Source organism: Protomyctophum bolini (assembly GCF_963924005.1).
Source record: "Protomyctophum bolini genome assembly, chromosome: 15".
NCBI lineage: Eukaryota > Metazoa > Chordata > Actinopteri > Myctophiformes > Myctophidae > Protomyctophum > Protomyctophum bolini.
This window is the reverse complement of record NC_137876.1, coordinates 9,937,295-9,963,102: the sequence shown is the minus strand read 5'-3', so window position 1 is coordinate 9,963,102 and position 25,808 is coordinate 9,937,295. Positions and strand designations below refer to the sequence as shown.

The 25,808-nt window shown below is 42.5% G+C and overlaps 1 protein-coding gene across 2 annotated transcripts; it reads left to right on the top strand.

Moving 5' to 3' along the window:
* The first annotated feature begins 4 nt into the window (after positions 1-4).
* Positions 5-25,067, top strand: atg2b (autophagy related 2B). 2 transcript variants are annotated; one of them, XM_080783053.1, is made up of 43 exons: positions 5-49; positions 718-1,126; positions 1,228-1,390; positions 2,934-3,086; positions 3,176-3,278; positions 3,366-3,522; positions 3,620-3,799; positions 4,370-4,466; positions 4,588-4,752; positions 5,239-5,390; positions 5,816-5,927; positions 6,092-6,335; positions 6,439-6,601; positions 6,723-6,815; positions 7,334-7,522; positions 8,700-8,973; positions 9,052-9,160; positions 9,532-9,733; positions 11,012-11,154; positions 11,265-11,422; positions 11,599-11,774; positions 11,887-12,037; positions 12,457-12,659; positions 12,999-13,079; positions 13,179-13,285; positions 13,883-13,975; positions 14,490-14,560; positions 14,648-14,724; positions 14,982-15,152; positions 16,155-16,287; positions 16,685-16,887; positions 17,117-17,346; positions 17,472-17,589; positions 18,046-18,237; positions 18,874-18,975; positions 19,415-19,493; positions 19,651-19,861; positions 20,193-20,262; positions 20,355-20,437; positions 20,603-20,724; positions 20,918-21,072; positions 21,207-21,356; positions 23,017-25,067. In XM_080783053.1, the coding sequence occupies exons 2-43, from the start codon at positions 965-967 to the stop codon at positions 23,245-23,247; spliced, it is 6,228 nt and encodes a 2,075-aa protein (XP_080639179.1). In that variant the 5' UTR covers positions 5-49; positions 718-964; the 3' UTR covers positions 23,248-25,067. The 2 variants fall into 2 exon arrangements, with proteins under 2 accessions (XP_080639179.1, XP_080639180.1); XM_080783054.1 differs by lacking the exon at positions 5-49 and having other exon boundaries at positions 234-1,126.
* Positions 25,068-25,808: the final 741 nt, after the last annotated feature.

The following is a 25,808-nucleotide window of genomic DNA, read 5'->3' as shown; positions in this document are numbered from 1 at the left end:
CGGACTGAGTTGTCGTCATGAAAGTGTTTGTAAACAACTCATGCAGAAGGTGAGATAGATAAGTATGAAGCAACACTGAACTCTGGCCTTCAGCGTGTTGCACAGCGCTGCCACGGCTTTATGTTTATTTGGACGGTGTACGTGTATCTGTCATAGAAGAGAATTTAACAAATACAATGTTTCTTTTTAAGTCTAGACACTAGACTAGACAGCCCCAGCTAGCTAGCCTGTTAGCTTGCTAGATAATAGCCCAGTCAGCCAGTATACTCATTAGGGTTAGCTATAGCCACTGACGTGCTAGCCAGAGCTTTGGCATGCCTTTGTGACTGTCTAGCCGCCTTGTTTATATCTTGATCATTATGACAGCTTAACACGCGGTAAATTAGATGATATAAACCCCCATTGCTAGTTACGTACGAGTTGTTTTTGGGTGACCGATACCCGGCTTATTAATTGCGATGTCATTGGTGTTGTTTGTTTGATGGTAATATATTGTTTATTATAAGGATCCAAATTAGCTGGTTCAATAAATTAACAAGTCTTAGTTCCTGGAGTCCACAATAGGAATAAAATGCACGTTGCACTGGAGTAAACAACATGGATGTATTTTTATGTAGTGGTAGTGTACTGTAGTTTGCCAAATGGCTCTCTGTCTGTAAACATTATGCGATCGATGTGTCAGATTACATCATGTCACCATGTGTTTATATTCTGTAGGAGCAGCAAACTGGAGTCGGACGAATTGCCAAACATATCTCCAAGTTCCAGCACATCTCTTGAAGTGGCCTCACTATTGGGATGCGGAAGAAGCTTGGGATCACGTTTTATTGACTTTTTAAAGTCGACAGGATGACAGAACAGGATATCCATGAGTAAATTGGCAGCTATTTTCTTAGCTGCTAACATCCTCTGTTGAGAACGTCAAGACCTTTTTACTTTTCGGGGGTAAATTCATCCAGTGAAGATGCCTTGGCCCTTTTCAGAGTCCATTAAAAAGAGGGCTTGCAGATACCTCCTGCATCGGTACTTGGGAAACTTTCTACAGGAGAAGTTGAGTTTGGATCAACTCAGCTTAGATCTCTATCAAGGTACTGGATCTCTTGCACAAGTCCCCCTGGACAAATGGGTATGTTTACATTATGACAGAATGTCTCACATACTAATTAAGTATACGTACTTAAATATGTGTACTGAAATAGACCTAAGCATTTCTTCCCTTTTCCTCAGTCACTGAATGAGCTTCTAGAGACAGCAGATGCCCCCTTTGAGGTAATAGAGGGCTTCATCCAGGCAATTTCTCTAACTGTACCATGGGCGGCTCTATTGCAAGAAAACTGTGCACTAGAGATCAAGGGATTGGAGATGGTGTTCAGACCCAGACCACGGATGGGTGAGGAAATTATACTTTCACCTTTTTTCTTTAATGGGAAACCTTTGGTTGATTGTAGGTTTTGTGTGTCTGAATAAGCTACAGTACAATGCCCAACACCACCCCCCATTGTCACATACGCAACTCACTATTTATTGTGTCACACTATTGCCAGAGTCAGGTCTCAAGACCGCAATTTGATGGTCTCATATCTGTCAATATACCGATAGCATACACAAGGGTGCTATTTTGGTGTTGGGTAATGCTCGCTTAAATAATTATTAATTTATTTGAGCATTGATCCACATCACAAGGATCAATGGATTGTCTTTTGGGATGCTGTAGTGCAGTGTACCGAACTATCAACAGAGTACATGCATAATATGTGTGGCTACTGTACAACCATGCACATTGAGTTTTTACTCTATAGTATATTCAGGCATCGATTCAGGCACTGTTAGTAACACACTTTCAGGAAGCTTCTAACTTAAGACTATTCAAACAAGAACAATGCTATATTGTTTCTCTTTCCCACAAGAGTATCCTAAGTCTTATGATACTCTTGCGGAAAAGAGAAAAATCTGCATAATGTCACCTAATTCTGTGTGCAGCGTAAGCATTCATAATAAAATGTTCACTATAGCAATATCACAGGTAACAGTATGGACCTGGACTACTCTAAAGGGTAATGGTCTACCGTCTGACTAAGACTATTGCATCAGCGCACTGAGAAGGATAAGAAGATTGTCACAGAAAGCAATTAAATTAAAGGCTTTGATTAAGTCCATGTAGTACCACTGTATCCAATAGAATACAGTAGGTGGATCCTTTTAAAATACTGGCAGAGAAATTGTGTACATTTTGAGTCCTAACTATGAACACAATTATGATCTCGGTGTTGATTGTCTCTATTTAGGTGGTCTCTAGTCAAATATTGCTATGGTGTCCCTTTTATGGGCATGTAGTATTTCTATTAACCCATTCTGACCTGAGATCAGATTCATACGAGGTTTCCACTGGACACACACTGGTCTGATCAACCCATTCTGACCTGAGATCAGATTCTAAAAATGTCAGTCGTTCTTCGATTTTTTCAAAAATAGCAGACCTACAAGCTCGTAGCGCGCCACTCGGTGGCGCGCTATGAGCTTGTAGATCTGCTATTTTTCAATAGCTAAAGCATAACATGATGCCAACACCAAAATGGGTGCCCGGTCAGAATGGGTTAATAGGTGAATGTTTGGCAAACAGGTCTACAAGTTCAAAACAGGGTGTGATGCATTGTGAGCTTGTTCGGCAAAGAGATTTGGTATAGACGGAAAAAGAGCCAAACTATAGAACCCTGGGTTAGCTGTGTAGTGAGACCCTGATCAATGGTCAAAGTAAGGTTTAATAAGAATACTGGCCAACACCCGATTCTCGCTGAATTAATTTGAACCTTTAGTTTCTCCTGCTTTACTTCCAGTTGGTAATTTCTGCCTTTAATCTCTCAATTTAATGATGAGAACTACACTTCTCTAAATTCGTCATTTATTTGCTGTTCGTCATGCTTTCCCCCCCGTAGCCTCTGGCATGGAACCCATGTACTGGTCCAGCTTCATGACCAGCAGCATGCAGCTTGCCAAAGAATGTCTAAGCCAGAAACTTACTGACGATATGGGGGAGAGCTTTCAACCATTTGAAGGACTGGAGAAGTTTGCAGAAACCATAGAAACAGGTATATGTTATAAATAGTCAAAACGTGAATAAATAGGTAGAATAGGCACAAAGTATTTATTGATCATTTTGTCTTTTTTTTTCTTTTAGTTCTGAGGAGAGTCAAGGTGACGTTCTTGAATACAGTTCTTAGAATTGAACACGTTCCAGATAATTCCAAAACTGGAATTGCTCTTGAGATTCGGATCAACAAGTAAGTGGAGTTAATTCAATGGGTCGACCTACAGTATTTGTTAATCCTTTGTTAAAGTACAATAACACAAAGTAATCTTTTGTTTAGGATTGTTTACTGCGATGAAACGGGTGAGGAGAGTTCTAGTGTCAATGTGCACCAACCCACCACATTTGCACATAAAAATCTGCAGATGGAAGGAGTCACCATCTTCTGGGATGAGTTCTCGGAAGCAGCGCGTGCTGGTTTCAAATCTTCACCTGCAGTGGGTTTACAGCTTTCTTTTCTTCATTTCTTGGCACACATTACTTTGATTATTATTATTATTATTTATTTTAATGTAAGAACTTTTCTCTCTCCAGGAGACTGAGGCCAAGCTCTCCCCTAGCTGGAACCCCAAAATCATATGTGAGCCTCATCCCCAGTTCACAGAGCCAGTATCCTCAGCTACAACCTTTGAGCCGATGCAGATAGGCAGCTTTGGTGGTAAAGTCGAACTGTCGCTTACCCTGAAGCATAACCTAGTAATGCCTGGAGCAAAGGTACATGTCTAATGCCTGTTACTTTTTAATGACAACATTGGCTCAATTTCAATGTCCTGCATTCAGGCTCCGATGCTCTTCCCTGTTAAGTCCATGAGGGCTGTCCCACTGTAGAATTGGCAAGTGCAAACCGGTTCTCCCATTGACTCTTTGACCCTTTTGTGGATACTTTCCATAAGTATGCATTGCTGCAGACTTGGCTTGAGGCAATAACCCACAATTCCTAGCATTGTGAAATGGAAGAAGCTTGCATGCAAAACGTTTACATGCAAGTAAAAACAGCTCACTAGTGAGTCATAGCAGGGCTGTAGTGGTTTGTCCACAACCATCTCCTTAGTCTTGTTGGCATTGAGCCTGAGGCAGTTCACCTTGCAACACCTCCAAAATCCAAATCTGATCCTCTCGGATAGGGATTAAGATTGTTGAACTATTGGGCCTAGATATTACATTCATTGAGATTGGGCCAACTTTTAGATTTTCACAAATTATTTCATTTGACTTGATTTTACCTTTTGGGCAGTCGCTGTCAATCAGTGATTAAAATTACTCTATATATACTTTGCTTTTCAGCTGGATGTTGATGGACAAATTGATACAATGATCATCCTCTTGTCTCCACGACAAGTCCATCTTCTACTGGACATGTTTGGAGCTTTCTCAGGTGGAGGTAAGCTGGCCGTTGTTTAGAGATGTCTGTGGTTCCACCACAACAACATTAAAGACAAATAATAATAGTTATTTACAGTAGGAATGGAGTGAACGGAGCCTCTCTTGCTTTTTATTTGAAGGAGCACAGGAATGGGCCAAGGATAGGAAAAGTCGTCCCATGCAGCAAGAAGATGAATACCGGCTCCACATGGAACTGAACCGCTGTCTAAAGAAGGACACTGCTACACCTGGAGCTGACCCGGAGCTCTTTGAGAGCCAGACTACCAGAACCGTGTCTAGCCGGGGTTAGATTCTGCTTGACCATGTTCACACAGCGGCCATTTTCCTCTTAAGTCGTACTTGCGGTGCGGTGGGGTTTACTTTCCCACATCAAGTGTGATGGCAGAGCAAAATGGATGTTGGTTTCAATAGCATCCGCAGTCCTACAAATCAGCTGTCATCATGATTAAGTTCTGTCTAATGACATTTGGTCTAATGGCTGATCTTATTTTCTTTACTCACATCTTTCCATCACCAAATCTATGTAGTGCTGCATCTATTCTATTGATAACCTTTTCAATTCATTGAATAATCGAGAAGCATGTTTCGTAAATTATTATAATAATAATGTTTGTACTCGACTAAACCAATTAGTCTAATGAAACAAGCTCTATTTAAAGCATGGTGTAGCTTGCTTGCAGATTGGCTACTTTTAATACTTTTTGATTGAACGATGATTAAATTGATTAGTTTGATTAACTGTTGCACCTCTAAATCCATTCTCTGTGCAGAGGACGTGTTCTTCTCTATGGCCGACATGGACATGTCTCACAGCTTGTCCTCCCTCCCGCCCTTGGGTGAACCGCCCACTGTCGACCTGGACCTGTCTCTAAACAGCAACTACTCTGCCTCCCCAGGGGAGTCTCCTTGTGGCAATGCAACTGTAAATGCTCACCTCCTTCACTATGCTTATACCTACATGTTAGAATACACTATTGACATTTTCAAGTTTATCTACAAAGACCCTCAGTGGACTTTGATGAGGCGGCGAGGCCCCTCATTAATTGGAACATAAATAAATGTTTATTAACTTCTTAAACCCTATTTTATGTCTTCTGTGCCTTTACAAAAAAATATTGGATCTGTGTATCTGTTATTGTCAATATCTTTTGTCCGATAGAGATGTCAAGTTGTTAATTATAATTTATCATTGTGTGTGTGTATAGATTATTCATTATCATACTTTGGTCTGAGTTTATTTTGTCTATATACATACGTACATACCTGCGGTCCATGCTTCGGCTGATATGACAAAGCAGGTTTAGCAGGTGTCTTGGTCTCACTCAATGTGTGCGTTTGTCCCTGTAGAATCTGTGGGATGATTATCTGGACGTGCCAAGACAAAGAGAGAAGCTCACCAATGAAGGCCCTTTCCAGGCCCGAGATTCACAATTCCCCCCAAAATTAGTGAGACAGACCTGTAAGTGCTTCAGCAGAATAAATTATCCTTCTTGTTCAAGTCATAGTTTTCCATTCTCTATTGTATTGTTTGTTGTTGTATTGTTTTTTTTTACTGACGAGTAACGAGACAATATCTACAGTATATGCATACAGTGGCATCATTGTTGTCGTGTTGTGTTCCAGCCCATCCATCTAAAACCCATGGTGATGAGTCGAGGCCAGAGCTGGTATTCCGGCTGACTCTGGGCAGCCTGGCTGTCTCTGTCCTCCACATTGACCCCCTGCCCCCACCAGAAGCTGCTCCCAGCCCTCTTGCCCCCATGGCCACAGACTTCTTCAGCATGGTGGACCCAGGCCAGCTGCCTGCAGCTGCCTTCCTCCAGTCTCGGACCGTGTTTGACCAGGCCTGCCCCCACGACCACCTCAGGTGCGCTTACTTACTCACTAAACTCCTCTTCCACAGGGTTGGCACCAATAAGGCGGGACTGTCATTGTGTGCATTAAGGCCTAACCAGGGTCTTTCTCTTCAGGTTTGTGGGCCAAGATCTGAAGATAAAGTACGAGCACTGCCAGGGCTCCAGCCTGCGGACCTTTAGCACTGATGTTTCCCTAGGCAAGATGGAGTTTGTTGAATGCCTGTTTCCCTCTGAAGCCACTGCCGATGGTTCCCAAAAAAGGGTTCAGTACACGGAGGTTAGGTTTCCCAACATTTGCACACATGGCATGGCAGCTTTGGCTGATTAAGTACTGCAATTAAACCCATTTGGCACATCGTTCACGAGTGTGTCTCACAAGTGTCCCTGTCACACCTCAGCTCCTGACATTTGATACCCCAGCTGATGCTGATGAGTCACCAGCCACCTGCCTTCACCTGCTTTATAAACTGGCTGAGCGCAGAGGCCCTCAGGTAATAATGCTTAATTCCGTCATACGATTATATCGCATTACAAAAATAGCAAATCTCCAAGCTCACAACACGGCCCAATGAATAATAATAATGGATTGCGTTTTTATAGTGCTTTTCTACGCACAGAGTGCTTACTCAAAGCACTTTACAATGGTCCATTCATTCATACATTGGGAGGTGAAGCGGCGAACAGTCAATGCCAGCGTTGACTCATTTCCCACATTCACACAACAATGGTGGCAATCACTGGAGGCAATGTGGTGTTCGGTGTCTTGCCCAAGGACACTTCGACATGTGGACAGGAGGAACCGGGATTCGAACCGCCGACCCACAGATCATTTGGACGACCTGCTCTACCTCCTGAGCCACAGCCGCCCACGAAACGTGTTGTGAGCTTAGATCTGCTATTTTCGGCATGTGACAGCGCCGCATGACAAAGTATAAAGCAGGCATAAGCCAACAATACACCCTGTGCTCTAATCTCCAGCTCTTGATCCATCTTCTACTCCTCTGCACAGGGTGGCCAGGTGCGTCTGAGCACCATCCCCAGGAAGGCCGACATTCACGTAGAGCTGGGTGTGGTCCGCTCCGAGCTAGACATCAGCATCGTAGACCGTCTTAACTCATTACTACAGCCCCAGAAGCTGGCTACCACAGAGATGATGGCTTCTCACATGTATACGTCCTACAATAAACATGTTAGCTTGGTAAGGATATCCCCTGAACCACATTCACCCTGGTGTCCCCATTTTAGGCATGTCATAGGTGAAAAGTTTCAATAATTTGCTGATCTACAAGCTTGCGTCACAATGTGACACGTCGTGAGCTTGTAGATTGGCTACCTTCGACAAGTATGAAATTGGCACAGCCAAAGCTCAAACTGCATTTTCAGGGCTACAAGATCTTGATATATGCCTACTGTATGTGAAGAATGTGTAGTCCTGGAAATTATTAGGGGTGGCCATTTGGAGACATTTTATTAACCGGTTGCCGTTAGGCCTTGCCTGCTAATTAACCGTTAGCTGTTAAGGAAAATGCACAGTTTTTTTTATCCATTAAAAAAAGAAATACCACAGGGTCTTTTGAGTCCTAGTCCACCCGGACTGGGAAATTAGCAGCTGCAACGTTAACGTGCATTTTAGAAGACAGCAACAGATCTTGCATTAAAAAGATTGGGACTTTTTATTTATACATTTGTTTTACCAACACTGACCTGTGTGACCAAAGTGAAGCCATTGAAGTGACTGGAATCAAATATATACAAGCCTCCAACACTGCATCGTTTAGTTTACCTACCAGCCAGGTTGTCTGCAGTGTGTCTGTCGGGCATACTCAATAAGACGGCTGAATTAACATTATACTCATCACCAATATAGTGGCACATAAAGACGAAAAACTGTTTAAGTCCAAATTTTATTCTGACCCCTCCATGAAAAGTAGTATAAAAAGGTAGGTGGCTAGCGCACATCCAGTTCCTGTCTGGTGCTGGACTAAGGTAAGTACAGTGAAGAGAGGAGAGTCCGCACACAGGTTTGCTCCAAGGTGTTTGCTTTTTATTCAATACACCATAAATAAGACACAACGTTTCCCTCCATGAAAAGGCCTCGTTGTCCTGACCCCTTGTCCATCATTTTTACATTATGGATAATCAGTGTGGACTTAAACAGTTTTTCGTCTGTAGTACTTATTGTCAAATAGCTCTCTGTGGTGAGTCCAACATGTGGAGCCACATGTGTAAACTCCAGTAGCCTGTTCATGTGCGTAAATACAGTAATGCAGACAGTGCAATGGCCGCCATCCCGTCAGTAAAATGAAATTATAAATACATACAGAGATGCAATGACAGTTAAGTCATACTGTCTTTACTTTAAATTGAATTTGCAGCACAAGGCATTTGCAGAGGTTTTCCTTGATGACAGCCGTACACCAACCAGCTGTCACGTGTCATTGACGGTAAATTCCCCAATGCTGTGCCTGGTGGTCCGATTCCCCATCCCAGACCTGCGCTCGGATCAGGAGAGGGGCCCATGGTTTAAGAAGTCCCTACAAAAGGAAATCCTATACCTGGATCTGGAGGACCTTGAGATGAAGACTGAGTTCATGGGAGGGAGTTCTCCAGAGCAAACCAAGATGGAACTCATCTTCAGGGAGCTTGTTGGTATGTGACTGTGGAAACAAAATGTCTCCAACCTCTTGCCAAGGAACCGTTTTAATCGCAAGTATCTCTCTTCCACAGGGAGGTTCCAGGAGGAGCCTGCTCAACCAGCTGCAAGGTTCCTCAGGGTGTCCCACACCATGGATGGAGATATGACAACATCTGACAGCGGAAAGTTTGACTGGCCACGGTAAGGTTCTGGTATAGCTGTAATAACCCATTCAGAAATTATGCACTCAAACCAACTCAAAAGAATGTCGTCATGATAATTTGAATACCACAATATATTTACTTTACTGTGCATAAGTATAAAAAGTATCTCATATCAATTGTACTTAAGATTTGTAAGTAAAAGTAAATGCTGTTAATAAAAATAAATAAAAACTTGAAGAAATGTTCTTTACTGCTGCTGTGCATTAAAAAGCATTGATATTTAACTGTGAGTTATGATGTTTTTTTGGCCCAGCTGACCACACCAGTCACAAAAAACACATTTTATCCTTGTTCTATTGGGGTTGTCTGTGTTACAGAGTTGTTCTATTGGGGTTGTCTGTGTTACAGAGTTGTGCTGAAGATGAACCCCACTGCCGTCCACTCTATCCTCGAGCGTGCCACAGCTGAGGATGACGAGGGTGGCGACGACCATTCCCCAGAGGAAGAAGAGGAGGAGGGGGCTGCCCACTCGCTGAAGGATGTCTGCGACTTTGGGAAACATGAACCATCACCTTTTTCGTCACGCAGGGTCATGTACGAGACTGAGGAGGTGTGTTGCGTCCCATTCTGACCTGAGATCAGATTCTAAAAATGTCTGTTTGAAAATGACAGTTTTCTGAAAAAGCTATGTTTCTATGTCAGTCGTTCCCCGATTTTCAAAAATATAATATGTATATCCATTGAATATGTGCCCGAATATGGGGTAACTTCCACACCGCCCCGGACATGCCTCCAATAACTCTGATCAGAAATATTGTACTCCAAACTAGCCCAAGCACACACTTCACACACTGCAGTCCAGTGTCCAGAACTGCCCCAAAAAGGCCTTTTCTCTGGCTCTGGACAGGGCCCCTACCCAGTGTCCATACAGTATATGGAGCTGGTCTGTTCTGACATCATTCTGATGTCTGCATAGACTCCATATTTGGGCATGCCTGACAAAGAACTCCATATATGGGCATACAAGGGACACAGACATAATATCTGGGTGGGGCATTCATTTCCATCAAGCATCGTTCCGGGTGGGGCTTTAATTTCCTACTTGCATCATTCCAAGTAGGCCAGTGCCCAAAGGGCACCGCTCTATTTTTATTACAATTGTAACCTGGCCAAAATAGCAATGCCAGCTTGAAAGTGGTTAAAAATGTGCCAAATTGTGCCTCTGCGTCATCAGTGCCCATACCCGAAGGCGGGGTTGGCGAAAGGGCCTTTCTGTGTGGAGTTTGCATGTTCTCCCCGTGTCCCCTAGGGTAGGTACCCTCACAAAAAACATGCATTAATCCTGGTCACTAAACTGCCTCCCCCTGGCCAGCCGGGGCGCCTGATGGAGGGGAAAGGAACTGGTTGGAATAACGTGTTCCTTCCACGCGCTACGTCCAACCAGGGAAACTCCCCCCTGTCAGGTGTAAAGGAGCAACTTGGACACTCAGGCATGAAGGAAGCATGAGTTCAAGTCCGTTGCTCTCCCCTTGTCCCCCATATATGGGGACTAGGTTGGTGGAGGGTGTGTAGAGCCCAGGATCACATTAGATGATTGACACAGGGGTGAAAAATGGGTTACAAAATCGTGGGATAAAAAAAATATATATATAAAAAAAACAATGCCAAATTCAAACATTGGTATTAACCTTTTGATATCCGGAATGGGTGGAGTTTAGCAGTAAAGTGGAACAGAGGTTTATTATTTGTTTGAATTGAATTCTGTCCCCAATCATTTGACAGTACATCATTCTGAAACTGGTATGAGGGGTACAGCTATGCAAACCTGACAGTCTTTATAGACATGATGGCAGTGACACAACTTCTATAAATCTTTCTATTTTTTCAGATGGTCATTCCCGGTGATATCGCAGAGATGACAGAGTTCCAGGATAAAACCACAAACAACTCTCGTTTCATTCTTGAATTATATATCCCTAATGTCCAATTGGCACTGCCCAGCAAAACATTTTATGAAAAATTACACAACAGGTACAGACTTCATACAATGCCATGTTTTTATTGTTTCACATAAAACTAAAAATAAATCTAAATTGTTTTCTGAAATAGAGTTTACATAACTCCCCCCATTTGTCTTACAGAGTAAATAATGATCTGCTGCTATGGGAGCCCACTGCGCCGTCACCAGTGGAGACAGTTGAGAACATGCCATATGGAGTTGGACTGTCTGTAGCCAGTCAGTTGATCAACACGTACTCTAAGGACAGCTTCAGCCAGTTCCGCTCCACTGGGCCTGAGGGTGAGAAAACATTTATGATAAACAGTTTTTTTGCATTTGATCAAATGCTAATCTTCTGTAATGTGACACCATCAGAGTGTGGAATATTCTTTCTTTAATATTTTTTGGGCATATTCATCAGGCACTCTTTGACTCCATGCTGATGATGATGATGATGATTTATGATGTTTTTGCAGAGGACACCAGCGGTTCAGAGGAGGAGACCCTTCAGTACTACTGTCCTGTGTCTGAACTGGGTTTACGGTCTCGCAAAAAGAAAAAACCCAAGACGCAGAGTAAGTCGTCCCAGAGCCTGTTCTCTGTCATCCTCAGTGTCAACCACGGCCTGATATCTCTACAGACTAATGCTAAGGTAAGCCTAACTTATACATTTGTGCTTTTTTTTTCTTCTTTTCTTTTGTTACGCCTATGCCTTTTGACCTCTTGCTAATAGACTCACTAGACCTTTAATGTGTCTTCCTTAGAGGGAGGATAAGACTGTAGTGAAGAACCGACACGGAGAGTTCTGGATGGAGGTGAAGAACGCAGTACTGTTCAGTGTCACTCAGTATGAAGGCTACAAAGACCAACATTTCATCTGCTTCCACACCAGCAGCATCTGCATGTACCACCAAGGTAAACCATTCATTTAAATGTGGTTTAGTTGAATTGTTACCCAATGCAAAACTTCTGTCTGTCTGTGTGTCAGTCTCATGGATGTAGGTCATTCTGTCACTTTTTCAAATCTGTTTCTGAGATTACTGTGTGTTTCGCAGAGAAATACACAGAAGACATGGGCAGTGGGGGTGCATACTTAGTTTAGACTAGTCATTGGTTAGACATGGGTTAGGTTTAGGTGTGCTGCCCCGTGGGAGGTTAAGTTTAGGGTGAGGGTTTGAGATAGGTTGTAGTTGTAGGACTAATGACTGGTCTAACCAATGACTAGTTTAAACCAAAAACTGTCTAAACTAAGTACTGCACCCGGCGCAGTGGGCGTTTTCAACGACGGGTTGAAAACAGTTAAATTGATTATGGTTCGTCTGTATATGTCTTAGGCCTTGTGGAGGGAAACACCTCTGGCTCAGACATCAAGTTGCCCTGCAGGACACATCCCCATTGGCTGGAGCCAGGCATCTACCAATCAGAGTCCTCTCCTGTCAGAGTGTCAACACCCTCGGAGGGCATTGGCCTGGAGGCTCACAGCATGCTGTCTGTTGCTGTCAAAATCTCATCCCAAAACATGGAGCGAAATGTCAAGGTCAGAGCAATACTAATCTGTTTACCCAGTTTGAATGAATAGATGTTGAGAGGAGAACCGTGAATCGAGAATTGTGTGACTGTGAAGTTGTTACTGACGGTTAATGTAGTCCAGACCACTCAAGTCTCCCGCATTCACTGAAATCTCTACTGCTAAGCTTAGACGCTTCATGCAATGCCACCAGTGTTGTCCTGCCTGACCACATCATCTACATTTCTCAGCAGAAAAGCAATCCCTGCAGTTGTTAGTTATATTGTGTTAAACATACTCTTACTCTACCATACAGTTTGCTAATTATATCCACTACTACTTGCAGCTAACTATTTGTTTCCCATAAAGGAATTCTTGGTGGCTGTTGGAGTGAGGGGGGCAACACTCCAGCACAGGGTAGTGCCCTCCAGTTTGGGCTGGTATGACCAGGTAGGGCAAGATGGAGCTAGAACCAAAATAACTCTACCAGAGCTACTTTTGCTGAAAGGCAGCACAATATTAACCTCTTTCTTTTTGTGTGTGTGATAGATTGTTGACTTCCTGAATGTTTCTGATGAGCCTGTGTTAGGATACACCCCACCTACGTCCATCACCACCCTACATCTACACCTATGGAGCTGCTCTCTAGATTACAGGTACTGTAGAACCAACCTGTTATGAAAGTATTAACCCATTTAGGCCTGACGTCGAAATAAATAAAAGTCTTCTAAATCCTGACAGTTTTCTGAAATACCTGTTTCTATATCAGTGGTGCTCAATATTTCATGTCAAGGAGCCCACAAATTATTTGTGGGGTTGTTCCAGGGACCCCCCCCCCCCCAGAAGCAAAGATTTGAATTAAAAACGTTTGCTCTGATAGAATATATATTCAAAGATTTGCACCACATTTTCAAGATTTAAAAAGAATCACACCTGTGTGAACTGAGTGGAAGGATAGCAAATGGAACACAACCACCCTAAAGACTAACCATTGTGTATATTCCTGCACTATACCTGCATTGAGTGACCTTGGTACATAGAATTTGATCTATTGAAGATTCTGACCTTCAAATGTACATCATTTCTGTTTTGATTGTATTGCTGTATTGTTGTATTGTTCTTTCTGCTTTGGCAATGTAAACGTATGTTTTCTCATGCCAATAAAGCCCTTTGAATTGAAAAAAAATGTAGTGGTGCAACTCCCCTCTCTCTTTGTATTCTAATGCATCTCATGTGTTTTGTCTTCTCAACAGACCCCTTTACCTTCCTGTCAGATCACTGTTGGTTGTGGAGACGTTCAGTGTGTCCAGCAGTGTCTCACTAGACCACTCTTCCTCTACACTCAGGTACAAAAAGTTCAGGTCCTTATGTCAGGGGTATTGTTTTATTTGATTCGATTTTTTTGTCATTAGTATATTTACACATAACAGAACACGTATATTGTGTGAAATGTGAAAGATGGTCCATTTCTCGGGAATTTAACACCATGAATAAAGGCATGAATCTACAGTATGTGAATCTGGAATCAATTATGTGAATAGTTTTGATAAATATCACCTGCACACCTGTACTACCAGGTCTGGGTAGGCTAAATACATTCTGGATTAAATATTTGCTCCTCTCACCTGACATTCAATTAGTTACAGCACACCCCAGTAGAGATAGGCTACTGGGAAAACAAGGTAGGCCATAGACATAGTCTTAATTATTACTTCGGAAAAAGCTATTTTCAATGTAGATCTTTTTTTTATTTACAATATTCTATATGATTTATTTGTGTTTTTTATTTTTATTAAACAGACAATATAGCAGAGCCACAACAGGGATATGTCATTACAGAATATTCTGTGCTTTTTCCAGGATCATTTTGGATGAGGCTGCCTTATTCCTGTCCGACAAGACTAATGCCGTCTCTGTCAATCTAACGCGTGGTAGGATAATAAATAAAATAAATCCTTTAAAGGTTTTTTTTAAGATGCTAGTGATTTGATTGCCCTGACCTTTGTTTTATTCCACAGACTATGTACAGGTAGTCGACATGGGAACATTGGAGCTCAGGATCACAGCTGTCAAACCTGGAATGGATGGAGTATTGGTGAGAATCATGCTTCTTATGATAACAATCGCCATGTTTCAGTGGAAGCCTGTTTCTACCCACTGATGAAAATAATTGTAGATTGTCTATTTTTAAATAGCCAGTGTATACATACACATTTGCTATTTGAAAATAGCCGATGTTTGAGGTATGAGGCATTACCCCTGGGGGTCCCCAGGCCCCACTTTGGGATTGAGAACAACTGCTGCATGATTCTGTTTTCGTCACCCTTTGGTTTTTTCTTGTTGGGGTGACAGACAGAGCCCAGATTCGAGCTGCGCTGCTCCAGTGATGTCATTCACATCAGAACATGTTCAGACTCCTGTGCAGCCCTCATGAACCTCATCCAGTACGTGGCCAGCTACGGAGACCTGCTGCCCCCTGCAGAGCCGGAGGCCAAAAGCAGCAGCACCACAGCCAGAGCCAAGGTACGATATATCGTATATTGATATATATCGATATTAATCCCGACGATATAAATCGAATCGATTCATTGAAATAAAAAATATTTTTATTTTTAGGGGGGCTAGTGTGATGTGAAATGTGAGCTTTAGTCATATTTCATCATATTCAAGTGCTTTTGGAGAGAAATGATAGTCACTTTCAGTAGTAGAGCACTGTAGAGGGGAGCTGTGTGTGTCTGTGACTGTGCCCAGGTGATGATGGTCGTTGATGCTCATCAAGGAAGGCAATTATGTTTCTGCACTGTCAAAAGTAATGCTACTTCTTTTGCAATGTAGTTAAATAAAAAATCTCAGGGGGGAAGATAAATTATATAAAATAAAGTAAACGGAATATATATATATTTTAATATCGTGAAAAATCGTATCGTGAACCTCATATCGTGATACGAATCGTATCGTGAGTTGAGTGAATCGTTACATGCCTAGACCTAACTCTTAATTTCAATGTAATCTTGTAAAACAATCGGCTAGTAGTACCACCAGATTGTATTACAAATAATTTTCATTCAGAATCAGAGTCATCTTTATTGTCACATCACACTGTTTTTATGCGTGGTTTTAGGCATTGAACATTTGAACATATAAATCAATTTATCAACTTATTCTTTAGGCTTTGTAAACAAAAATAATTTAAATATACCGGTACACGGAAACAGCCAAAACACGCCAGGCATTTAATACTTTTTACAAATACTCTTTTTACAAAAATAGGCGATCCATAAGCTCACTTCACGACACAGTGTGTGCATGTAGATCGGCTATTTTGCAACCGGTGAGTTCATACAGATGAATGGAAAAGATTCTGGTGATTATGGCAAAATAGTTGTGAGGATCTCAAATCATAGCGATCAGGCAATCATTATGTAATAGTTGTGACTCAGTTGAGTCTCAGTCTGAGCGTATATCATGGGACAGAAAGCCCTAGTCAGGAAGTCTCAGTCTGAGCATTTTTATATCATTGGACAGGCGGAGTTCCCGAGCCGGCCACCATCCCAGACTCTTCTGCTCCCTGAGACTGACCAGCAGATGTTACAGGACCTGATGAGTGAAGCTATGGAGGAGACGGATGGGCAGCCAGCACAGGGCCTGCAACAGAACGGTGAGTTTACTGTAATTATATACAGTGGATCTACAATAAACCTTTAATTTGTTATGGCTTTGTTCAGAGTGCAGGAAAATCCGTTTTGTTTCTCAAATATGATTCAGGACTATTATTTGCAAGTGATCAGGTTGGATTTGTGTTTTCGCACATCGTCAATCTTACTTCAAAGCCTACTGTGGTATTGACGTAAGGCGTTGTGAACTTGTAGATCGGCTCTTACCGGCAAGCAAAAGCTCAAATCTGATTAGCAAACTCTGTTTCCATGTTTTCTTTTGCTGTTCATACTTGATCAAATAAATGTAATTCCAATCTGGATAGGCCAAAAAATGTATTTGAGCTGCTGTCAGCCTGAACATTTATATGAGACTTGACTTGTGGTTTCCCACACATACAGGCATGCATGAGGAGCGGAATCACGACCACGACCCTCCTCGCTCAGACCTCTTCCTGTTTCCGGACGAGAGCGGAAACGTAACGCATGAGTCGAGCCCCACCTACCCAATGATGCTTCACTCTCCCCTCATTACCCCTGTGCCCACCCTGGCCCAAGAGACGGACGACTTCTGTATCCTAGAGACCCCAGGCTCCAGAGACCAGGTAAGCATGACCTTTGGGTGTCCATGGTTTAAAAAGTCAGTGGAACCAGTAGCAATTTGACACTTGTCGGTGCAGCCACCTAGCTACTTCTGTTCCAGTTGCCCGCAGTACGGTTCGGTTCCGTACTTCCGTCACACCTATTGCTTGTTGCCAAGTTCACCGAACTTCATATGAGCTTGAGGAAAAAGATACGTTTTGTCTGTTGCTTCAAAGGAATGGTGTGTTTCAGGATCGGGATCAGGAGCCCGTGGTGAAGCGGTTGACTTCAGATATCATAGAAATCAAAGACAACTACTTCAGTCAGCCTCTGGACAGCGGTGACTCAAGCCGTGGGGCCATGAACTTCCCCGTTCCAGAGGTGCGTTACCTCATCAGGGAGATATCTGTCATCTGGCATCTCTACGGTGGGAAGGACTTTGGGAACGCTACATTCACTGCATCTCCAGCATGGAGCCGGGGGTGAGCCATGAACGATCCATCAGTCGTGCACAAATAACTATTTATAGCGATGCTATAAGTGTATTCAAATATAAATTGACTTGTTTGATTTGTGCTTTTCTTTTTGGTTTTTGACATTCTTGCAGTTCCACTCCCCATAGTTCCCCTTCTCAGACTCCAGTGAGGCAGGGCAGGGTTGCGGGACGAGCAGGGGGCGGGAAAGGGAGGAACCCTGATGTCCTGATGGAGATCCAGCTCAGCAAGGTACAGCTCTTCCTCTTCTGAGTTGCTCTTCTCTCTTGATGATATATAGTCATAGTTGTCATCCAGCAAGCCATTTTGCTCTTAAAGCGGCATTCCATACGTTTTATGTGTTGTAACTGTAACACCCAGGATTCTAACCAACGTCTCCCACATGGGAGACCACAACCACCTACCACTACCATCCCCACTTTATTGACCAGTGGAGATAATGGGTCAGATTCATCAAGCAATTTATATTCATATTCATATTTCATATTTTGAGCGTACCGAGATTTCCGACCATTTCTATGTTACGTGTAGGATTCAACACGTAACACACAGCGGTGTGTTTCTGTGTACCCCATAGTGATGTTTTGATTGACTGAGCACGGATGTGATATATGATGATTTAGGATGATGATTATTCTTTCAAATATAGGTCAGTTCTCGATTTGATGTTATTTTTTTTCTTTCCAGGTACGGTTCCAACATGAGGTGTACCCTCAGTCTCAGGCTGATCCTGGGTCAGCAGCAGACCAGCCAGTGTCCCGACAGGTCTTCATTGTTCAGGACCTGGAGATTCGAGACAGACTGGCCACCTCACAGATGAACAAGTTCCTCTATCTGTATTCTAGCAAGGAAATGCCCCGCAAAGCCCACTCCAATATGGTGAGGAAAGATACATTGGCCACTGTAACATATACTGTACGATTAACCACTGGCGATACTATTTTGGTTATATTATTAATTTATTATATGCAAAAAAAAAAAAATTGTCTTCCGAAAAATTCACAAATGGCGAGTAGATCTGCTATTTTAACGATCATCATACTATGGAGTATATAGCGGTAAGTGGTTACCGTAAATGTGAAAATTAATCAAATTACTTTTTAGTAATTTAATTGGTTTAGTGATTGTTGGTTACTTAAAGCCCTACATATAGTATTAAACTCATTCCTTGCCAATGCATGGAAAAACACTGTCCAATGACGTCCCTCCGTGTATGTCCAAACAGTTTTGCCACTAGATGGAGGTGTTTGCTAATCTATGAGTTGCCTTTTGGACCATGGGCAGCCCCGTGGATCACATGACCGCAGGAAAAATAATGAATACGTTAAAACAGAAGAGGGCTGTATTTACACCGTAAAATCATCAGTGTGAAACTACGATGGGGCCACCATGCTACAAAGTCAGTCATTTGGTATCTATTACTCCTACAGTAGTTATGACAGTTGCCCTGTCAGAGCGAACAAACGTGTGTTGTGTGAAAGCCATTTCCTTATGCTGTGCTTTTCTGTCTGTTAGTTGACGGTGAGGGCGCTGCACATGTGTCCAGAGACAGGACAAGCTCCCCAGGAGTGTTGTTTACGTGTTTCCCTGATGCCTGTTCGTCTCAATATTGATCAGGTACAAAACTAGGAACGGTTCACACCAAATAACAAAATATAAACACGTTTTCTCTTTCTCTGTGTGGCATTCAGATAGTTTTGATATGATTTTCTTTTCGAGATTTGGAGATGTCTGTCATTAGCCTGATAACAATGGAACTCCATTTGGTTTCAATTTAAATTTTAAAGTTGAAAAACTCAGCAGCAATGTCTCTTTTCCAGAAATCTTGATACAGTTACTCCTGATAATCTACTGACCTCATTGTGAACAGTTTAATTGAGAACTGTAAACCTGCCAATTTGCAGTTTTTTGTGAAGAAAGAAATGTGTACGGAAAATATGTATTTCTTTTGTGTATTTTGGGTGAACTCCTCCTTTTAAAATGATCAAATCCTATCTTGAATCAGCAACATCCAGTAGAATTCTACATGACAGACACATAACCTTTTTGTTTGCAGGATGCACTGTTTTTCATGAAGGATTTCTTTGCCAGTCTCGCTGCAGAAGTTGAGTATTTCTCTCCACCTGAACAAGAAGGTAATACTCCTTTTACAATGGCTTCTCAACGGTTCTGAACATTAAAACTTTAAAGTTTATTTTATTGTATTTATTTATTTGCACAGCCTGAGCCCAATTCCAATCAATGGGCAAAAACAGTTTCAATTTGTCTCATGTCAACATGTTTTGTCCACAGCGCTCTGCGTATCAATGAAGAAGCCAGCTGCCCCAGAGATCTCCTGTAGCTTCTCTAAGCACCCAGGCAGCAGCCAGGACCCTGCTCCCATCATCTCAGTGCCTGCTCAGAGACGCCTCTCTCACAACGGTCTCACCACGTCTGGACAGGAAGATTCCAACGAAACTGATGCTGCCGTTCCTTCCTTTACAGACCAACCCATATTCTTTAGGTATGTGTATCTTATAACTAATAGTGAAGTGACCAAACCGTAAGACTATAGAGTATAGACAAACGGCCCGGATGGCTGGCGTAGATGTCTGGGCACCTCCTAGGCTGCCAATCAACCTTTGCTGTGTGTCACTCCCCATCTCTCTCTCCCTATCAATAAAGGCATAAAAGCCCAAAAACAACACAGACTAGACAAACATTTTCAAAATTGGCATTGTGTATTTTCTTGCAATGCAACACCATTACGTACGGTGAATTATGGAATCAAGCTTATGTGCTTATTAAGCTAGTGGGTGGCAGATGTGTGTGACGATTGTCTTGTTTATCACCAGGGAGTTTCGGTTTACGTCTGAAGTTCCCATTCGCCTGGACTACCATGGGAAACATGTGTCAATGGAGCAGGTATGTGGGTTGTTATAAAGTGGGAAAATACATTGTTTTGTTGTTTGTCTTGTGCTTGTGATGAATAATCTTAGGAATGCTTTTTTTTGCAGGGAACATTTGCAGGGATCATAATCGGGTTGACTCAGCTGAATTGTTCTGAACTGAAACTACGACGGTTGTGCTATCGACAAGGGTATGTTTAAATGTGTCAAACATCGTATTATACTTTCGTTAAACTTTCGTTTTGTTTAATGATTTTGCTCCTCACTAGCAGGTGAGCCAGTAGAGTACAACAGCAGTGACAACACAGTATTGTGTGGGGAGGAATTGATTGGAACAAATTTCTATTTTCTTTCAGACTGTTGGGTGTAGATAAACTCTTCTCCTATGCAATAAACGAGTGGTTAAATGACATCAAGAAGAACCAGCTGCCTGGACTGTTGGGTGGAGTGGGACCTATTCACTCTTTGGTACAGTTGGGTGAGTAGAAACTGTTCTAAACTAGAACCGGCTTCTACAAATAGACAGGCAGGGTACTGAATTTCTTTTAGGTCACACAAATATATACTTCACTTGATGATGTTTCCATCCTACTGTAATCGTGTCAGCATGTGTTGTCCTGATAAGTAAGCTTGTTCTTCAAATTGGAACAATTTCTTTCTTCTGCTCTTAGTTCAGGGATTCAGGGACTTGGTTTGGCTCCCGATAGAGCAGTACCGGAAGGACGGTCGGATAGTTCGCGGGTTTCAACGTGGCACCGCCTCTTTTGGGACTTCTACTGCAATGGCTGCTCTGGAGCTCACTAACCGTATGGTGCGGACTGTCCAGGTGAATTGTCCATTTCCATTTACAACTATACATTAGTTATAGTTCATTTAATTCATTCAATTTGAACTAAGTGAGACCTCAGTAACTCCACCTCATGAGGAGTCAAACAACTATGCAACTTCTGTCCTCCATAGGCAGCAGCTGAGACGGCGTACGACATGGTGTCTCCGGTGCCCGATGAGAGAGAGACAAAGAGGATAAAACGCTTCTCTCATTACGGTTTGGCTCATCAGCCTGTGGACCTGAGAGAAGGAGTGGCCAAAGCATACACTGTTGTAAAAGAGGTATGAAAACTACTGAAACTGCATCACCTCCATCAGTATCTTGTCTGTGTCTCCCTTTCTACAGCCAAGCCAAGCCTAGGCCAAACTGAGGCTCAGTGATGGGTTGGTAATGTGTTAATTGCGGCTCGACCGGCTCCTACATGGCCCCTGGCCATTTTGCATAACAATTCACTCACCTCAACTCCTTCATGAGACTGACTGAAATCGGCTAGACTTTTCCTAGTGGTGTATCAAGCTAAACGAAACATGTTCTATGTTGCCATAAAATATAGCACTTTCGGAGCCTAATCGAGGACACGTGGAGTGGACGTGTCAGACCATCACTTTACTTATGCGTGCCCTGTGCCCACCCACCCAGCTACTGATTTGGAGAACAAAAATCAACCATTTATTGTCTCCGACATCGGCTGATTGGCTAAGATTGACAACTTTGCAGGAGTGGCCCGTTTTGAACGAAATGCCACAAACACCAGGAGGCTAAATGTTTTTGCTAAACATTTGTCATACTCCTACAAATGTTATCATCCCGCAAATCGGTACACATCTCTATAGTCAAGTGATCAAGACAGATCCATGAAATCTTTCATATTCCATCCTAGATTGGCGAATTCCAAACATTGCTGGCCCACAATATCCTACCTGACCTGGTGGAGACCTGTGCTCCGAGGAGCACTTTTTCTGCTTTACAACAGCAAACTTTATGCCAATCTCTCCCTACTGTTGCACCAGGAGTTTTGTGTGTAGGCAGGTACTATAGAAAGCAATACAGGGTGATTGATTATACATTTAGTTAACTGCTACTGTGCTGTGCGCAACTTCTTTCAATCCCCAGTCACATTCTCAGTCTGAAATTATCTGAGTTGGAGCAATCCAGTTAATTGCCCACATCCCTCTTTGCAATCAGTGCGTGTCGCTCACAGGAATAATACAAATGTGGACACGACAATATACCGCAACTGATTCCTTCACCAAGCGAGGGACATAACGGCAGGCTGTTCCAAATAAGAAGAACATGCTGAAGTGGTGTAATCCACTGTATTGAGAAAAAGATAATTACTAAAGTTACAAAACTCACTTCATAACATTTATCTTTCTTGTGCCCCATAACGTTGGAACTCTTTCTATTCTGTCGCTGCCACACGCACGCAATCACACACACACACACACACACACACACACACACACACACACACACACACACACACTCTGATTCCCCTGCTTCTCTGCATCTCTCCTTCTCTCCATGTGAAAGCTAAGCTTAGTACACAAAGAGATGACAGTGACATTTACAATGATAGCCTACTCATTTACGTTTTGTTAAATACATTGTTGTTTCCACTTGTATCTCTCCCATTTGATCATGGGAAGAAAAGGTGGGACTTCGCATTCCTACAATAGGCTATAATGCTTGCTATGTAATCTTAAAACATTGGTTCAGTGAAATGTCTTTATAGTTATAGCAACAACTGAGATACATGAAAAAAGTTAGGGGAATTAGACAATCCGGCTTGTGACCTAAAATTATGCATTTGACACCCCTGACTACAACTATGACACATTATTGAAAATTGGAGGTTGGAAGTGCAATACCTGTACACTACGATGCTACTGATATGATCCGTAGCCATTGTCTGTTAATGGAATGTCTGTTACGTTACAGGGAATCACAGACACTGCACTGACCATCTATGACACAGCCACCCGAGAGCACGAGCACCGCGGCATGACGGGGGCAGTGGGCGGGGTTCTGCGACAGCTGCCGCCGGCGGTAGTTAAGCCACTCATCATGGCCACTGAAGCCACCTCCAACGTGTTGGGCGGGATGAGGAACCAGATTCACCCCGATGCACGCCAGGAGGAGTCTCAGAAGTGGAAACAAGGGGAAGAGTGATTATTGACCATATTCACACACGGTGGCCATTTTGCTTTTACCTCACCCTGGATGGGGGTCAGTTGGACAGTAAGTACACTGCAGCACTGTAACTGGAAAGGGGATGATGGAGAATTGTCTACCCGTGAATTTGGGGCGGAATGGCCATTCAACGCTCAGCCCTTCCTACATGGAGTCTGATCAGACCTGATCTGTCAGTCTTGGTGTAAATAAAGTAATATTCATCTCGTAGGACTTGTGGCAATTTGAGCTAATGTGATTCAGCATATTAGGTTACAGTACCCGTTCCAACATTTCCCTCACAGTGCCTTCATGGTCATTAGCATTATGTTGAATCAAAGGGACTTAATGGGAAATTAATGCCGCTCAAGGCCACCTTTTCTCCAGCTTTACGTGGATTACTTTTTGTTTAGAGATTGGGTCTGTATTTAAATGTTAAAAGCTAAATAACTGAGGAAAACTAGAGATGTTCATGTGCTCGGTTGAGTGCATACTGTATCTCCGCTAGGCCGGGTGTCCAGTCTGTGAAGTCAGCCAGCTACTATGTATCTATGACTATATTTGGGCTTGGTTATGGCCAACTTCCCTTCACTTACATTATCAAAATAAAGTCCCGTCCCCCCCACACACTTGTGTGAAGTCAGGGCCCACTGTATTTATATTGGCCACATGACGTCTCACTTCGTCAATGTTTAACTGCTGCCCTAAACAAACTTTCAAAGTCCATAGACTTTGCTGGCAAACGATTTATGTAATTATGTGCTTTAAACAAACCATAGACTTGGCTGCCACATGACATAATTTCCGAAAGCCATGAATTGGAGGGGTTAGCGCCCCTCAAAAATATAAAAGGTGTGGTTACAAAATGCACAGAGGTACTTCTATTTGGCACTGGTTGATCCAGCGGTTTGCAAGATTAGCCCCAGTAAGTCAAACACAGACAATGGGCGAAAACATGATCTTCCCCTTGGCTGAGATAAGGATGCTCTGCAGTTTCTTCGTTTTGATATACAGCAGCTAGCTCTGTGTACAACTCATCTGTGATCAGTCACCCAGAATTCTCTCATCTTACTTGGTGTCAAACACTATACTGTATCTTAGGTTTTATGTCCCTAAAGTTATATTGTAAGTAACATGTATTTAGGCCTTGTTTCTTGTTACCGTGTCACACACGCTGAAGACTGTTGCCTTCAACACATTTCAAATGCTTCTGTCATACAGTCTGGAGCACGGTAGCCCTGGCTGAAAAATTATGAACAGACCATAGCTTCTTTTCTCAGCTGTTGGGAGACTATAACATTCGGAGATTGTGGAATAGTAGTCTGGCCATGCGAGACCACATGGGCCCATGTATAGGATTAGGATTTGGTTTTTTTTATAATTAATTTTTACCTCCTTTTTCTACAAAAGCAATACAGGTTTTTATAGACAATAAATGGTTACATAAAAATCAACCCCTGCTCACCAACCCACCCCATACCTCCCACATCAGCTGGTCCCTCATTACAACAAAAGACATTAAATAATGATTAAATAAATTAATTAATAGAAAACCTTTTGTATAAGGTAATGATGTTAGTAATTCAACAACAAAGTAGCAGGTCGGCAACATAAAGATGTGTAATTTCATGTCGGTATAATGGAATGTCTGAGCTATTTTCATTTGAGTTTCATGTAATGCCTCGAGTAGAAGAGCAGAAGGACCACCTCCAACCACTCCACTTATCTTGTATTACCAGAACTAAAAGAAAAATCACCCCCAGAAATTCCAGGACAATAGCTGATCTACAAACTCACAACGCATCTTTGAAAATATATAATTATTTTTTTATTTTTTTAATGCCCAAAATAGCTACGTCAGGTTGAAAGTTGTTAATGCGTGCCTGGCTACATAATGATTTTAGTAAAGCGTTAGAAGTGAAGTACAGTACACCACCAGACAATAGCATCAGGCCTTTGAAAGTAGGCAAGAAGTGATCCTCAGTCCCACTTTTTCCTCTGTTCCACAGACTGAGTGACACATTTGTATGTTCCAAGGATCCACGTCTAGAGTACACCCTCTGTATTAGTTTAATTTTAATGTACAGACCTGTAAGGATCCATTTGGTTCATAACTTTCAGTCATTTAGCCGGGGGTCTCTGGAAACCCCAAGGACCCCTGGTGGTCCCTGGACCACATGTTGAGAAGCACTGCTCTAGACCAGGGGTTCTCAACGTTTTGGGCTGGGGGACCCTCGGAAAGGTTTTGGCCATGACCTCACATTTCTCACAAACTTCACATTTCTACCGCTAGGACAAGAGGAGACATCCACGCTTGGCGAGGGAGGGTATATGTATATTTCCTCATGAGCTTCAGGCATACATCCTCGTTGTACTGTATTAACATACAGATTGGTTAAAATAAAATTTATTCATTAAAATAAGTTCGAAATTACAGATTTAAAGTAGTGCATTTCATCCATGGAATAAAACTGATTTAATCTGCACTTTCAAGTGACATGATATATCACAATGTGATTGTTGGCTCTAATCATTGTTGCAGGCTAATGCACAGTTTTGAA